This window comes from Panthera onca, chromosome A1, assembly GCF_046562875.1.
Source record: "Panthera onca isolate mPanOnc1 chromosome A1, mPanOnc1 haplotype 2, whole genome shotgun sequence".
NCBI classification, from domain to species: domain Eukaryota; kingdom Metazoa; phylum Chordata; class Mammalia; order Carnivora; family Felidae; genus Panthera; species Panthera onca.
In genome coordinates, this window is record NC_138339.1 from 154,694,787 (window position 1) to 154,711,999 (window position 17,213).

Consider the following 17,213-nt stretch of genomic DNA (forward strand, 5'->3'; position numbering starts at 1 on the left):
TAAAAATAAAAATAACCAAGTTATTAAAAAATACCTATTTTATGTTTTCATTGAAGCAAAATTCTAGAACAGACCAAATTACAGGACAGAGATACAAGTGTGACTAATTGTTGTATCTGGGATGAGTGATTTTACTGGAAAAGTGCATGAAAAAAAATTCTGATCTGGTCAGAATTGCCTTTTACTAGTGGGCGAAATCCAAGTTGTTGACACTGGTTGAATAGCAAGCTTCAGATGTGAGCATTCTAGTGTTTGTAAGTTATACCACAATTAAAAACAAATTAACAATTAATGTTGAAAATTGTTTGACTACTTGGCTCATTCTTTGAACAAATATTTATTGTGTGGTGTGATGTAAAAGCGTTTTAATGATTTTTGATTAACAGACTTTTAACAATCCACAATTTGATGTATTCATGAGAGCATAGTAAAAGATCCAAACTATGGAGGCCTGTCAGAATTTCAAAGTAAACTAGTAATGGATATAGATATAATACATATATACCTTTTCTCTAGAAAATCCTACACAGTCACTTTGTACAGACTTTAAATTTAGAGCAAATCTATGTAATCTTAACCCTGACTTAAGGAAGAACACTGACCCATACACTTTCTCAAGGCATCCTTGACTTCACTGTTTCTCAGACTGTAGATGAGGGGATTGAGTACAGGGGTGAAGATAGTATAGAACACTGACACTACTTTATCATGGTGAGCTGACCTGTAGGATTTGGGTTGCATATAGGTAAAAATTGCAGCTCCATAAAAGAGTCCCACCACAGAAAGATGTGAGGAGCAGGTGGCAAAAGGCTTTTTGAGGGCTTCTCTAGAATGCATCTGGAGAACTGCAGCAAGGATGAGACTATAGGAAATCAGAATGAGAGAAAATGGGACCAGGAGCATTAACACACAGCATAGGTACATCACATACTCAAAGACAAACGTGTCGGCACAAGCTAAACCCACCAGAGTAGGGGCCTCACAGAAGAAATGATTGATCTCATGTGCATCGCAAAATGGAAAACTCAGGGTAGCAGCAGCCTGCATGAGCCCATCAGCTGCCCCCAGGACCCAAGACCCCACAGTCATTTTCAGGCATAATTGCCAGCTCATGAGGGCTGGGTATCGCAGTGGGTGGCAAACAGCCACATACCGGTCATAGGACATGGCTGCTAAGAGGAAACACTCACCCCCTCCTAAAGTTAGAAGGAAGAATATCTGCAACCCGCACTCAGCAGAGGAGATGGACATCTTTCCAGTCAAGTAGTTAGTAGCCATTTTGGGCACAATGGTAGAGACCAGCATCATGTCCATGAGGGAGAGTTGGCTCAGTAGGAAGTACATGGGTGTGTGGAGCTGGGCATCTTGGTGAATCAGGAGAATCATGAGGGCATTTCCCACTAGGGAGGCGAAGGCAATTGTGAGAACCATTGCAAAGAGAAATAGATGGGCTTCTGTGTGGTTAAAGAGTCCTAGGAGAATGAAATCAGAGGTGGTGTTCCCATTTTTCATGATTTTCAAACTGGAAATGAAGAAATAGATGACAGTTTTCATCATTTGCAGTGCTCCATTTGAATTACATATCTGAAAATGATAAAACTTATTTCAAATATTTTATTTGCCATTTTCAAAATATTTTAACGTGGACATAAAGTTAATTTCAACTTTTTCCACTTTTTCTTTCTTTAAAAGTTTCAAAATAAGTACCCTTTATTAATTGGCATAATGAATAGATTTTGGCATAATGAATGAATTAATTCATTAATTAATTGGCATAATGAAAATTTTTTGGTAAATTACAGTAATATGAAGTGTGTCTTTGCACCACAGGCAGCAACATATGTGAGCAAGAGGATATTTTTTACATAATTTGTAATTTATGTTTGTGTTTTGCCTTATATCATGCATAGTCAATATTCTTAGGAGCTGAGTTAAATCAGTTTGTTTTAAATATATAAAATCAAGGTCCTTGATATGAGTTACACATGTAAAACATATTAAAATCAGATCATCTTTATTGATATCATTTAATTATGGAAGCCATTGTTTTTCCAAACAAGAGGACTTACATTTTCAGGTCTAGGAACTAAAATACTGAGTCTGCAGAAAGAAACATAGCTTAATTTGGAATTGTTAGTGAATTAGTTTAACATTAATGGCTTTAGAATATTTCCCTTAATGTGACACTGCAATACTAAATGCAGATTTTAATTAAGAAGATACTTTGTATAATCAAATGAAATTGTTTCCCCTCAAAGTCACAGAAACACAACTTTACTGAGTAAGGAAGAGGAGGTAAACATTTTTCATTCTTCACCCAACCACAGAGGTAAATTCTCTTCAGTCAGAAAGGAATCTAATCTTTAAAGGTCTTTTCATCTCTGATTTTGTCTAGCTTGTTGAATAAATAATAGCTGCAGACATGGGGATACTCATTATTTCTCAAAGATATTGTATACTTCAGTGAATTTATGTAATAAAAGGAGTCCACCTCTTCCATGGACAATTCTCTTTGCCTTCACTTTACACAGGCATCCCTTAATTGAATGCCATTCAGGATGGATAAAGGCAGTGCAAAAGTCTTATTCAGCCTCTAACTCCAGTTCTTGAGCATCATTACTGTACTGGTAGTATTCTACTTGACATTTTTAGTTGATCATTTCAAAATTAGACATGTTGAAAATACATTTCCTCCTGTTAAATGTATTTTGCATTTGCTAAAATTCTGTGATCTCCACATCCTTGAAACTCTAACATGCAGTCTGTACCTCTAGTAACTAAATGAAATCTCTAAATATAGAGTTCAGTATCACTTTCCTGAAGAACTTCAAAATCCTGCTATGTAATTTATTTGACGTGTAGGTTATTATTTTCCATCCTCCTATTGTTGAAGATTGACAGAACATTAAAACTATTTGAAAAGCAGTAGGCATCTTAGTAACTGTAGGGTGTTGGACAAGCCTCTTAATTCTTTGCTACTATCTTACTTATTTTTTAGTGTACTGCCAGTATAGTGGCATTAAGTATTTTCACTTTGTTATATAATCATTACCAGTATTAATCCCCTGGAAAATTTTCATATTCTCAAACTGAAACTCTTGTATCCATTATGTAATAACTTCCTTTCCTTATTTTCACAGCCACTGGCAAATGCCATTCTATCTTCTGCCTCTATATATTTGACTAACTTACATACTTCAGATAAGTGGAACTATGCAGCAGTGTGTGTATGTGTGTGTGTGTGTGTGTGTGTGTGTGTGTGAAAGAGAGACAGAGAGAGAGAGATTCGCTTATTTCATACAACATAAAATCCTCAATGTTCATCCATGCTGTAAAATGTGCCAGAATACTCTTCCATTTTGAGGCTGAATAATATTACTTTGTATGCTTAAACTACATTTTACTTATAAACTCATATCAATAAATGTCTATGGACATTTGTGTTTTTTCCACTCCAGTCATATATTTAAGTAACTATTTAATAGGATTTTGAGTTACAGATGCTCATTATTGGTTATTTTGATTGGCGATATATATATATATATATATATATATATATATATGGCATAAAAATATAGTAATTTGCACTAAATTTTGCTTGCATCATGCAAGATAAGTGTATGCTTTTTTAGAGAATAATTACAGTTTACTTGAGAATAATCACAGTTTTCTAGGTTAAAAAATGCATTTCTTATCATCATGTTTCTACTTGTGGTTAAGTGTATCTTTAAATGTGAAATGGGGCACCTGGGGGGGGGGGGGTTCAGTAAGTTAAGCATCTTACTCTTGATTTCATCTCAGGTCATGATCTCATTGTCTGTGAGATCGAGTCTTGCATCTGGCTCTGCACTGTCAGCACAGACAGTGCTCCCTCAATCTGCTCCTCTTCTGCTATCATGCATATGTTCTTTCTTTCTCTCAAAAATGAACATTAAAAAATGTGAAATAATTAAGTCTTTGTTTTTCAAAAGATATAAGTGATAGCTATACACTTTCTTTCTGGTGAAATAAATATATAAAAACAATTGTCATAATCCTATTGACTACTTAGAACGCTCATAGTGTTTAGATTACTTAATGGAAAAATCAACTAAACATGTCAATTAAATACAATGAATAGAAGTATTTATATTTTCCTAAGATGTGATGATATTTATTTATATGTTTAATTAAAAATCCTATCTGGGGTGCTTAGGTGTCTCAGTCAGTTATGATGTCATGATGTCACAGTTCATGAGTTCCAGCCCTGCATCAGGCTCTCTGCCATCAGTGCAAAGCCTGCTTTGGATCCTCCATCCTCCCCTCTCTCTGCCCTTCCCCTACTCTCTCTCTCTCTCTCTCTCTCTCTCTCTCTCTCTCTCTCTCTTTCTCTGTCTCATACACACACACAAATAAGACTATTTGCCATTAATTGGAATGTTTATAAATTTACACACATAAGATAATAAAGAATAATTTCTAAGAAAATTCACATAAAGTGCAGTGGAAACTTATATGAGGAATTAACTTAGCTTGCAAGTAAGATATCTACAATGGTATTTAATAGAATGATGAAAACTCAACATTGACTAGTGTGGCAATATGAAAATTTAATACTGTGAAAAATAAACACTTTTTTTTCACCTTTGATATATGGCTTGATAATATTAGAGGTTTTTGGTCTTTTTATCTGTTTCCCTAATATTTCACTTAGAATGGTGGTAAAATTATGATATCATTACTTTAAACCACAAACTCATCTCTTTTGTAATACTATTAGAAGGAACAAATACATCTTCTCTTTTCTCTCATAAAATAATCAGAATATTTAGGAGGTTATCTAGAATTTTCCCTTCTGTATTTTTCTGATCCCCGTTGCCATCACTTACTATTAAAAGTATGACTCTTCTTCCCCAGGATACTGAGATCAATCAATTCTTTCTGTACAAAATAAAATAGTAACAGCTAAATCATTTATTTGACTGAATTGACAGGTTAGTACAAGAGTTTTAATCTTACTAAGCTAGCATTAATTTTAGCTCTTTGGATTGTAGGTTAGATAACAATGGATTTTATATGTAAAACTGTATAGAGGATATAGTATTACTATAGTTTTCTAGAGTGCAACATCCATTAAAAATACTAAATATTAAGAGATTAGTGTGATCTACTCACATAAAATTATGACTCCCAGTAGGCTGCATCTGCATCCTCTTTGAGCAGCATCACCCTAAATACCTCTTCTAGTCTGGCCACATCAAACTTGCTCATATCAGTGTCTACTGTGACCTATTAAGGGGATTACCCTCTTGACATCTTTTCTAAAAATACCTTCTTATTAATATGCCAATGCTGCATAAGTCTGACTCTTTCCATGACAATGGTATTTAATTGTCACAGATTTTAGCTTTTTTAGAACTTAAATATAATTTCCTCTGCCCTTTTGGAAAGTCATGATTCATTAAAATAAGAGACAATCATTTACAAGGAAAAGTAAAATGTACATAAGTGATCCTGGAAAAGGATGACTATTTAAAATACATTAAAGAATAGATTTATCTGATTCTGACATTACTTTTTAAAATTTGATAAGGAAGAAAGATTAAAGAATTTGTTGTTAAGAGACAAGCTTTTGTTAAACATAGTAATTAAAATGATGAAATGTATATATGGAATTTAAGAAACAAAACATATGAATATGGGGGAGGAAAGAGAGTCAAACCTTAAAATAGGCTGTTATGTATAAAGAATAAACTGAGGTTTGCTGGAGGTGAGGTGGGCAGGGTGACAGATTAAATGGGTGATGGCTATTAAGGAGGGTACTTGTGATGAGCACTGAATGTTGCATGTAAATGATGTATCACTAAATTCTACACCTGAAACTAATATTACACTGTATGTTTAACTGGAATTAAAAAAAAAAGACTTGAAAAAGAAAAAGAAATGTGAAATTCATTTTGAAATTCAGCTATTTTTTGGAACTTAAATTGACAGAATCTCTGTGTTCCATAAGTTTCAAAGTTTATATTTATATTATTGTGGGGAAATACGTTCAAGAATTCCTTATACTTAAATAAATGGGTTAAAAAAAAAAGCTTAGGGTGGAAAGCCACCGCCACAGGGAAAAAGCACCCAAGGTTATTTAGTGAGATTTATAATGCAATCACAAGTAACTTGTTATATTACCTGCAGGAAACTACTTTACATCGCGTGCCAATATACTTTGATCACAACTTCAAACTCCACTTGCCCCCCAGACCCTTTGCTTCTTACACACTGAAGTTAATTACTATCTGATTGTTTCCTTCTGCACATTCACCACATATGCAAAATCTTGAGAGTTCAATAAATATGAAGATGAAACCCCTGCTGGGGGCTCTTGTCTCCTCCCAGAGATTGGCCTCTCTTGTATTCGATCCTGTGTCTGCTCTCTTGCTGGACAAGAAAACTTCAGACAAATAGTCTGAGACATATTATGTCATTTTTATTTTAGAGTTTATGTTTCTTTGTATTTAAATAATAAAATAAATGGAGTGCCTAAGTGGCTCAGTCGGTTGAGTGTCCAACTTCGGCTCGGGTCATGATCTTGCAGTTTATGAGTTCAAGCCCCACGTCGGGCTCTGTGCTGACAGCTCAGAGCCTGGAGCCTGCTTCAGATTCTGTGTCTCCCTCTCTCCCTGCTCTTCCCCCACTTATGCTCTGTCTCTTTCTGTCTCAGAAATAAATAAACATTAAAAAATTAAATAAATAATAAAATAAATGATAATTGAAACTAACCTACAACAGATTGCATCTGTTGTGCCAATTAAATTTCAGTTTGATTCTATCTGAGTTGTTTCTTCATATTTTATCAATGTTTGGAGTTTAGTTTCTGGGAAAATCTTGGTTCTTGGATTCATTTTTAACACTTCTGTGACTTTGAATTTTGTAAGAGTAAATATAAGTATCACATTCCACACCTGTTAATATATGTATATATAAAATATATGCATCACAGAATATTTCATTGGAAAAAGCTACATCTGGACAAGAGTGTGTTTTAATTGCTTACTCCAGGTGATCTGTAATAATTGGTATTTTATTTGTTTAGAAAGAGAGAACATCATAGATTTTAAATGTGCTTATGCCTTTGGATGTTGAGTAGACTTTTTTCAATGTATATCAAATTATAAGTTCCCAGAGAACATGATAATGAAGATCACAGAAGCTTCATATCAAGAAAAAAGTGGAAATACCTTTCAGAACTCCATAAGAAAACTGAAATCACAGTGAACTGGGGTGTCTAAATTGAGATGCATTTAGTATTATTTTTAATTATGTGGGAAAATTTAAAGAAACCAAGAAATTTTGTACTAGACCTTAATCTTAGCAAGAATAGGATGTATTGTCCACCACTCCTCCTGAAGAAATGTGGGATGAAATTTCCAGACATCACTAAAACAGACTGTGTGGAAAAGTCCATCTAACAAGTGCTCAGACCTGGCCAGAGTGCAAAACCAAGAAGCCAGCAGGATAAAATATTCTGTTGTTATCCTACCCATGCACAGAAAACATTTCATGATGTTTGGGACACAGACTCTGAGACAGAGATAGGTATGCAAGAAGTTATTGTGGAGTTCCCTTAGGAATAAGTCCCTAAGAATGAAGGAAGCAGAATTGGGCACAAGGAGATGTTGAACTGTCTTGCAGTTATAACAAAGTTATCAGCTATCCCAGGAGGAGTTCTAACATGTTCCTTCTAAGTTGCCTTGCTATAGAGAAAGGGGTTCCTCTTGTGCCCCAACAAGAGCATTGGTAGGATGTGGCCTGTCCCCAGGAAGGGAGCATGACCTTGGCCTAGGCAGTGTTCCTCAAACAAGAACAATTCCTTGATAAAGACTTAGTTGAGGGTGTCTGATACTAGCACTCCTATCAAATGGGTAGCAATTAATTTAGTCTTGAAAGGGGAAGTGGAATATGGGAGCACAGAATAGTGAAGTGGATATTCCATGAGTTACACTCAGCCAGAAGTCAAAATGAAGGGAAACCTTAAATACCATTCACACAGTTTTATGTCTGCAAATAGAAAGTAGGTCAGGTGATTGGTGTGCACATAAGACAACCAAGAAGAACGACCAATTCTCAATAAAAATATGGTTTTCTTCCAATATAAGATACAAGGTAATTTGGAATTTGCCCACAAAGACTATGCTGGTATGTGGATCTCAATACATCTACTGGCATTCCCAGGTTTTGGTTTAGAAGAACTGTTAATATGTCTCTTATAAACAAACATTGGTACTCAATAAGTAACCTGGAACTTTATTCAGAAGAGCAAAAGTAGATGTGATGGAGAGCATGAAGTTCCCATATGGGTCAATTGTAGTGAGAAGGGCATTTCATTACAAAACAGAGTCCTCTAAGATTAGCTCAGATTCTGTAACTAACAGCTTTCAAGAGATATCAGGATTTTGCTTTCCCTAGGGTGTCTTGCTCTGTGCATTGCACCATCTCAAATTTCTATGTTGGATACCCTAACTGCAAATGCAGAGAGATTTGGGGATAAGAATGTTATAGAAGTAATTAAGTTTAAATTAGCTCGTATTGGTATGGCTTTGATTTAAGGATTAGTGTGCTTTTGAGGGATACCAGATATAATTCTCCTTCTCTTCATAATCATGCAATGCCATGTGAGGGAGCTTTCTGTAAAATAAGAAGAGAGGTCTCACTGGGAGCCAAACTGGCCTGTAGCTTGATCTTAGAATTCCTAGCCTCCAGAACTTGTGAGAATAAATATCTGATATTTAATCTACCCAGTCTATTGTATTTTTTTCATGTAAGCCTGATCTGACAAATCCATTCTTCTATTTAGGTGCAAGTTTCTTTGGAAAAGGATTGATATATAGTGCCCACATACAATTATTGTGGCATTGTTGGACCTTTCTTCAAGGTGAACTGGTGACTTTTTAATCGGATAAATTCTGGGACTGAGTATGGATTCAAAATAGGAGATAAGAATTTAATTTTTCCTGATGAAAACTGTCATCTGATTTTACTCGTCAAGTCTTTATTTTTAATTAGTTTTATAAATTAAGCAATATTCCTGGTGGCTGCACATATATCTTAGCTTAAGAGTATCAGCGTCCATGTCCCTTTTGTAACCTATGTTCACTATGCTTTTAAAGTGTTTATGGCACCACTTGGTCCATGTTATTCCTGTGTAATTTCTTTACCACTTATATATGTAGCTCTGGTTACACAGCAATATATTTGTCCATTAATTTTGGCCAAAACGGGCAGCTGAATATGAAATTCTCAATGATGTTTTGGTATTCCCAGAAAGCATTCCATAGAACTCTGGGCTCTTCTGGGGATCATAGTCAGATTGCAATGCGTAATAAATGCAAACATGTCCTCTGCTCTTTACTTTTTAATATTTTATTAAGTATTAACAATACTTAATAATACTTAATAGTTAATAATACATAATAATAATAATGCTATGATCAGTCAGGCATTGCCATATTACCTACTATAGGTCCTTGTGGTGGTTACTTTTATATCTCAAAAAATATATATAGTGTACTTTTATACCATATATAGTATACTATATACTATAGTACCCAGTTACTTTTTATTCTTAAGTAATTCTGCTTTTAAAAATATTTTTATTGAGATATAGTAGACATATATCACTGTGTAAGATTAAGGTGGACAATATTATAACCTGATACATGTATAGATTCCCAAATGGTTACCACAAGAAGGTTATTTACACATTCTACCCCTCACATAATTACCATTTTCTTTCTGTTGTTATGATGATAACATTAAATCTCTACTCTCATAGCACCTTTAAAATATACATCGCAGTGATTCTAAGTGTTTATTATAGTTATTATGCTATACATTAGATATAGAAAATGTAATTCTAGCAGTTAAATTCCAGGGCTGCTAAGTTGTTTGTCAATAATATCTGTGACAAGAAAAAGAGGGAAGTTTGCAAAATACAAATTAATTCTGTCAATTAACCACATTTTTTTCTTATTAATAGAGTATTTATTTGTCTTTCCTCTGTTAAACCCTGAGCCAATCACTCTTCCAAGGCTGCCTGGGGAGGTACAGGAAAAGGATAATACAGGGAAGGTGATTGGGGAAAGACCTATGGGAAATGGAGATGGCTCCTTCACATGGCAATAAACACTTTGTTATTATAGTTGTTGATATAATTTTTATAATTGAGGTAAAATTGGTGATAACATTATTTTAGTTTCAAGAGTAAAATATAATAAGACAATATTTGTATACACTATAAAGCGTTCATCACACTCTAGTTACCATTTGCCACCATTCAATTAACCCCCTTCACCCATTTTCCCATTCATGAAACCTGTTTCCTCTGTTCTCCCTGTTCCACCAATCTGTTCTCTGTATCTATGAGTATGATTTTGCTTTGTTTATTTAAATTCACCCTATAAGTGAAATCATGTTATTTTTCTTTCTCTGACATTTTATTCAGAAAAATACCCTCTGAGGAGATTGGAAAGTGGTTGCAGAGAGGGAGATCTTAGGCATGACTTGTCCCATGAATATAACTATATAACCATTAAATCATCCTAAATACCTCAGAAATCAAACTGTCAGAACCAGACTGGCAGAATAAACTCCACAACTAAAGTAAGAGAAGAGGCCGCATCAAAGAATGTGAAGACATGCTTTAGGAGAGAAATGGATCATAGTTTCTGCAGTTAGGAGGGAGCAACAGACATGTAGAAGGGCAAGAAACAGAGTAACATACAGGAGAGAGTACAAGGAAAACAAATCCCTATAGCAATTGTCTTGGAAAATGAGAGGGGCTGAATTTTGTGACTTCTGACAACAAACTGGACTTCAGCCTGAAGTTTCAAAAATCAGCAGCCTTGGCTGGGATAGAGCCTGATGGCAATGGGGCTACTTTTAGAAAAAAGACAGGAAAAGAACTTGCCAACACACAGCATGGAAAGACATTATGTAGAGAACATGGAGCACAGAGTGGAGGTTATTTGCTCATCTTGGAGCCTTTCCCAGAGAAGCAGCATTAATGGAGAGAACTCTCTGGGAGAAAAGGAACTGGCAGACAGCACCTCCCTCTCCACCACTCAGCATAGGCTCAGGACTACCTGTGGGAACCTGTGTAGTACAATCACTAGCTACCTAACTGCTTACACAGAGCTGTGCCCCCATTCTCTAGTAAAGTACCCTTCCTGGTCACACTTGTTTCAGTGCCAACACAACATGCCCCACCCTCAGAAGATCTGCCCAAACCACTGCCCACACCCCAACTCTGAAGAGTTTTGTGGGTGTCAGTTCCAGTAGTGGTGGCAACACATCTCATTTCACAAGCAGACCAAAACACCTATTTAAAATTCACCCCATTCAGGTAAGGGACCAAACACTGTTCACAACATGCAAAGAAAGCCTCAACAAATGATTGGACTGAAGGATAAAGTGATCATAAGGGTACAAACCAAACACATTGGATATATTCCCAGAAGGGTCATGCCCTGGGAAATAGGGGACACTATGTGTATGTGGGGGGGGGGGAGGGGAGACTACACCACGTATTCTCCATTAAGTGATCATAATCCTCATGAAAAGGAGATGTAGCAGACTTTCTTAATACACAGAAAGAGGCACAGAGATGGAGACAAAATGAAAAGACAGAGGAATTCATACCAAATGAAAGAACAACACAAAGGCATGGCCAGAGCAAAACAGATATGAGTAACATGAATAACATGCCTAATGTAATATTTAAAGCAATTATTTTACATATATACCCTGGATGTGAAAAAAGAGTGGAGGACATGAGTAAGACTCTTAATGCAGAAATAAGGATACCAAGGGCACCTGGGTGCCTCAGTCCATTAAGCGGGCTGACTTCAGCTCAGGTCATGATCTGGCAGTTTGTGGATTTGAGTCCTACATTGGGTTTTCAGATGTCAGTGCAGAGACTGTTTAAGATCCTCTTCCTATCTCTCTCTCTCTCTCAAAAATAAACATAAAAAATAAATAAGGAATAACATATAAGAGATAAAGTGTTCAGTAAAATAAATGAGAAACATGCTTGATGGAATGGACAGCAAACTGGAAGAAGTAGAATTAATTGCTGATCCAGAAGACAAAGTATTGGAAAGTAATCAATTTGAACAAAAGAGAGAACAAAAAATGATGCAAAAAGAGAAAAGACTGAGAGAACTCAGTGACTCAGTCAAGTGAAATAACCTTCATATTATAGGAGTCCCAGAAGAAATGAGAGATAAAAAGGGGACAAAAAAATTATTTGAAGAAATAATACCAGAAATCTTCTTAATCTGTGGAAGAAAACAAATATAGAGATCCAGGAGGCACAAAGAACCCTCCAAATATCAACAAAAGCAGATTCACACCAAGACATATTCTAATTAAATTGGCAAAGTATAGTGATAAAGAATACACCTTAAAAGCAGAAAGATAAGTGGCACCTGGATTGCTCAGTCAATTAAGCATCTGACTCCTGATTTTGGCTCATGTCATGCTCTCACAGTTCATGGGAATGAGTCCTGCAATAAGCCTCTGCACTGACAGTGCAAAGCTTGCTTTGGATTCTCATTTTTTCTCTCTGCCTCTCCCACATCCTTTCATGAGTGTGTGCTCTCTTTCTCTCAAAATAAATAAATAAATACATAAATAAATATTAAAAAATATATGGTTTCCCTGAGAGCCCAAGAGAGCCCACAGAATTAAAAGTTGAAATTTTCTGTGTAATTCCCCTTTTTTTTGATCAATAATCTTTCTTCAGGAAACATTGATGATCAACTTTATGTTATTACATCCCTCAAGGCCAGGATCTGCCTTGGATCCATCAATTCCCTCATTGCTAAGTATGATTATGCATCTTTTAACCTAAGGTTCATTGCTGGGGCCTCACTTATTTATACAGTAGATGATGAGAAGTGTAAATATTATATATGTTTTCTATTATTCCAATTGTTGAGCAAACATAATACGTGTGTTTGGTCTAGATTATCTTGTTTTACATTTGATATAGAATTCATAACAATGTTATATGGACAGAAAAAGAGCTCCAATAAGTTACACCTGAAAAAATAAATGCAATGGTGGAATGGCTTTAAATAAACAGGAAAACAACACAGAAAATTAATCACATATAACTTGATTTTTTTTAATTTAAATCCAAGTGAGTTAACATACAGTGTAATAATGATTTCAGGAATAGAACTTAGTGATTCATCACTGACATAAAACACCCAGTGCTCATCCAATAAGTGTCCTCCTAAATGTTCAACACCCATTAGCCCTTCCCCCTACCCAGTAACCCACCAGCAACCTTCAGTTTGTTCTCTGTATTTAAGTGTCTTATATGATTTGTCTTCCTCTTTGTTTTTATCTTATTTTTGCTTCCCTTCCCAAATCTTCATCTTTTTTGTTTCTTAAATTCCACATGTGATTGAAATCATATATATATATTTCTCTGACTTATTTCACTTAGCATAATACACTCTAATTCCATCCACATAGTTCCAAAAGGCAAGATTTCATTCTTTTTGATCCCAGCGTAGTGTTCCATTGTATATATGTATAGCACACGTTCTTTATCCATTCATCAGTCGATGGATATTTGGGCTCTTTCCACACTTTGTCAATTGTCGATAGTGTTGCTCTAAACATTTGGGTGCATGTGCCACATCGAATCAGCAATTTGTATCCTTTGGATAAGTACCTAGTAGTGAAATTGGTAGGCCATAGGGTAGTTCTATTTTTAATTTCTTGAGGAATCTCCATACTGTTTTCCAGACTATCTGCACCAGTTTGCATTCCCACCAGCAGTGTAAAGTTTTCCTCTTTCTCCTAATATTTGCCACCATCTGTCATTGCCTTAGTTAATTTTACCCATTCTGACAGGTGTGAGGTGGTGTCTCATTGTAGTGTTGATTTGTATTCCCCTGATGATGAGTGATGAGCATCTTTTCATGTGTCTGTTTGCCATCTGGAAATATTCTTTGGAAAATTGTCTACTCATGTCTTTTGCCCATTTATTCACTGGTTTATTGGTGGGGTTTGTTTTGGGGGTAGGGTGTTGATTGTGATAAGTTGTTTATAGATCTTGGATACTAACACTTTATCCCATATTTTACTTGCAAATATCTTCTCCCATTCCATCCGCCTTTTAGTTTTGCTGATTGTTTCCATCCCTGTGCAGAAGTTTTTATCTTGATGAGGTCCAAATAAAAAATGTTCACTTTTTCTTTTTCTCCCTTGCTTCTGGATACATGACAAGTAAGAAGTTCCTGCAGCCGAGGTCACAGAAGTTGTTGCCTGTGTTCTCCTCTATGATTTTAATGGCTTCATGCCTTTTATCTCTCATGCATTTTGAGTCTATTTTTGTGTTTGTTGCAAGAAAGTGGTCCAGGTTGATTGTTCTGCGTGTCACTATCATTTTCCCATTTGCTGAAGAGACTCTTTTTTCCATTGCATATTCTTTTCTACTTTGTCAAAGATTAGGGTCCACATGTATACATTTGTGGTCCATTTCTGGGTTCTTAATTCTGTTGATACATTGACCTATGTGTCTGTTTTTGTGCCAGTATCATACTGTCTTGATGATTAGAGTTTTTTTAATACAGCTTGAAGTCCTGAAGTGTTATAGCTCCAAATTTGGTTTTGTTTTTCAACATCACTTTGGCTATTAGGGATATTTTCTGGTTCCATACAGATTTTAGGATTGTTTGTTCTAGCTCTGTGAAGAATACTGGTGTTATTTTAATAGAGAATGCATTAAATAAGTAGATTGCTTTTGGTAGTAGTGACATTTTAACAATATTTGTTCTTACACCTCATGAGCATGGAATGTTTTTCCATGTTTGTGTGTGTGTCTTCATCAACTTTTTTCATATCTTTCTAGAGTTTTCAGCATATAGATTTTTCACCTCTTTGGTTTGGTTTATTCCTAGTTATTTTATAGTTTTTGGTGTAATTGTAAATGGGATAAATTTCTTGATTTCTTTTTATGTTGCTTTGTTATTGGTTGACTGAAATACAAACAAGTTCTGTACATTGATTTTATATCTTGAGAATTTGTTGAATTCATGTATCAGTTGTAGAAGTTTTCTGGTGGAGTCTTTTGGGTTTTCCACATAGAGTATCATGTTGTGTGGGAAGAGTTAAAATTTGACTTCTTCCTAGCCAATTTGGATGTCTTTTATTTCTTTTTGTTGTCTGATTGTTGAGGCTGCAGTTCTAATAGTATGTTGAATAACAGTGGTGAGAGTGGACATCCCTTTTGTGTTCCTACCTTAGAGGCAAATCTCTAAGCTTTTCCCCAATGAGGATGATGTAAGCTGTGGGTCTTTCATATATGGCCTTTATGACCTTGAGGTATGTTCCTTCTATCCCTACTTTTGTGAGGATTTTTATCAAGAAAGAATGCTGTATTTTGTCAAATGCTTTCTCTGGATCTATTGAGAAGATCATGTTGTTTTTATCCTTTCTTTTATTAATGCGATGCATCACATTGATTGACTTGTGGATTTTGAACCAGCCCTGCATACCAGGAATAAATCCCACATGATCATGGTGAATAAATCTTCTAATGTATTGTTGGATCTGATTTGTTAGTATCTTATTGAGAATTTTTGCATCCGTGTTCATCAGAGAAATTGGTCTGTAGTTCTCTTTTTAACTGGGGTCTCTTTCTGGTTTGAAATCAAGGTAATACTGTCCTTTTAGAAAGAGTTTGAAGTTTTCTTTCCATTTCTAATTTTTTGAAAAGCTTCAAAAGAATGGGTGTTACCTTTTATTTAAATGTCTGGTAGAATTTCCCTGGAAAGTCATCCAGTCCTGGACTCTTGTTTATTGGGACACTTGTGATTATTTATTCAACTCATTCAATTTCTTTTCAATCTGATCAATTTATTGTATTTCTTCCTGTATCTGCTTTGGCAGTTTATATGTTTCTAGGAATTTGTTCATTTCTTCCAGATTTCCCCATTTGTTGGCATATAATTGCTCATATTATTCTACTTATTGATTCTATTTCTGGGGTGTTGATTGTGATCTCTCCTCTTTCATTCATGATTTTATTTATTTGGGCCCTTTCTTTTTTTATTTTTGATCAATCTGGCTAGGGACTTATCAATTTTGTTAATTCTTTCAAAGTAGCAGCTCCTGGTTCTATTGATCTGTTTTACTGGGTTTTTGTTTGTTTGTTTGTTTGTTTGTTTTTGTTTTAATTTCTGTATCATTGACTTCTGCTCTAATTTTTATTGTTTCCCTTCTTTTGCTGGTTTTGGGCTTTATTTGCTCTTCTTTTCCCAGATTTTTTTAGGAGTAAGTTAAGTTGTCTATTTGAGACATTTCTTCCACCTTTAGGAATGCCTGGATTGCTATTTACTTCCTTCTTCTGACTTTTCTGTGTACCTAAGGTTTTGAATGGTCGTGTTTTCATTTTCATTGGCTTCCATGTACCTTTTAATTTCCTCTTCAATTTCTTTATTAACCCATTCATTCTTTAGTAGGACGTTCTTTAATCTCCAAATATTCATGGCCATTCCAAATTTTTTGTTGTGATTTATTTCGAGTTCCGTGGTTTTGCATATGTGAAAATACACAAGGTATGATCTTGATTTTTTTTGTACTTGTTGAGGGCTGATTTGAGACCCAGTGTGTGATATATTCTGGAGACTGTTCCAAGTGCACTTGAGAGGAATGTGTATTCTACTGCTTTAGGAAAAAGTGTTCTGAATATATGTGTTATGTCCATCCAGTCCACTGTGTCATTCAAAGCCATTGTATCCTTGTTGATTTTCTGCTTACATGATCTGTCCATTGATGTCAGTGATGTTTTGAAGTCCCCTACTATTATGGTATTATTATCAATAAATGTATTTATGTTTTTGATTATTTGATTTATATATTTGTGTGCCTCACATTGGGGGTATAAATATTACACTTTTTAGATATCTTGGTGGATAGACCCATTAATTATAATGCCCTTTTTTATCTCTTTTTATAGTCTTTATTTTAAAATTTAGTTTGTCTGATATAAATATGGCTACTACAGCTTCCTTTGATGAACATTAGCATGATAGTTCTCCATCCCCTTACTTTCAATCTGAAGTTGTCTTTAGGTCTGACATGTGTCTCCCATAAGGAGCATATAGATGAGTCTTATTTTCTCATCCATTCTTATACCGTATTTCATTCGTTTGTAGCAT

At 35.1% G+C, this 17,213-nt stretch overlaps 1 protein-coding gene across 1 annotated transcript; it reads right to left on the minus strand.

Annotated features, from left to right (window-relative positions):
* Positions 1-573: 573 nt before the first annotated feature.
* Positions 574-1,527, minus strand: LOC132680234 (olfactory receptor 2T8-like). Its single transcript, XM_060634021.3, has one exon. It carries the CDS (start codon positions 1,510-1,512, stop codon positions 574-576), a length of 939 nt encoding a protein of 312 aa, XP_060490004.3. The 5' UTR covers positions 1,513-1,527.
* Between the last annotated feature and the right edge of the window lie 15,686 nt (positions 1,528-17,213).

What these genes read in the sequence shown, in the direction of transcription:
- LOC132680234 (XM_060634021.3), bottom strand. Translation starts at nt 1,512, where the DNA reads ATGAAAAATGGGAACACCACCTCTGATTTCATTCTCCTAGGACTCTTT.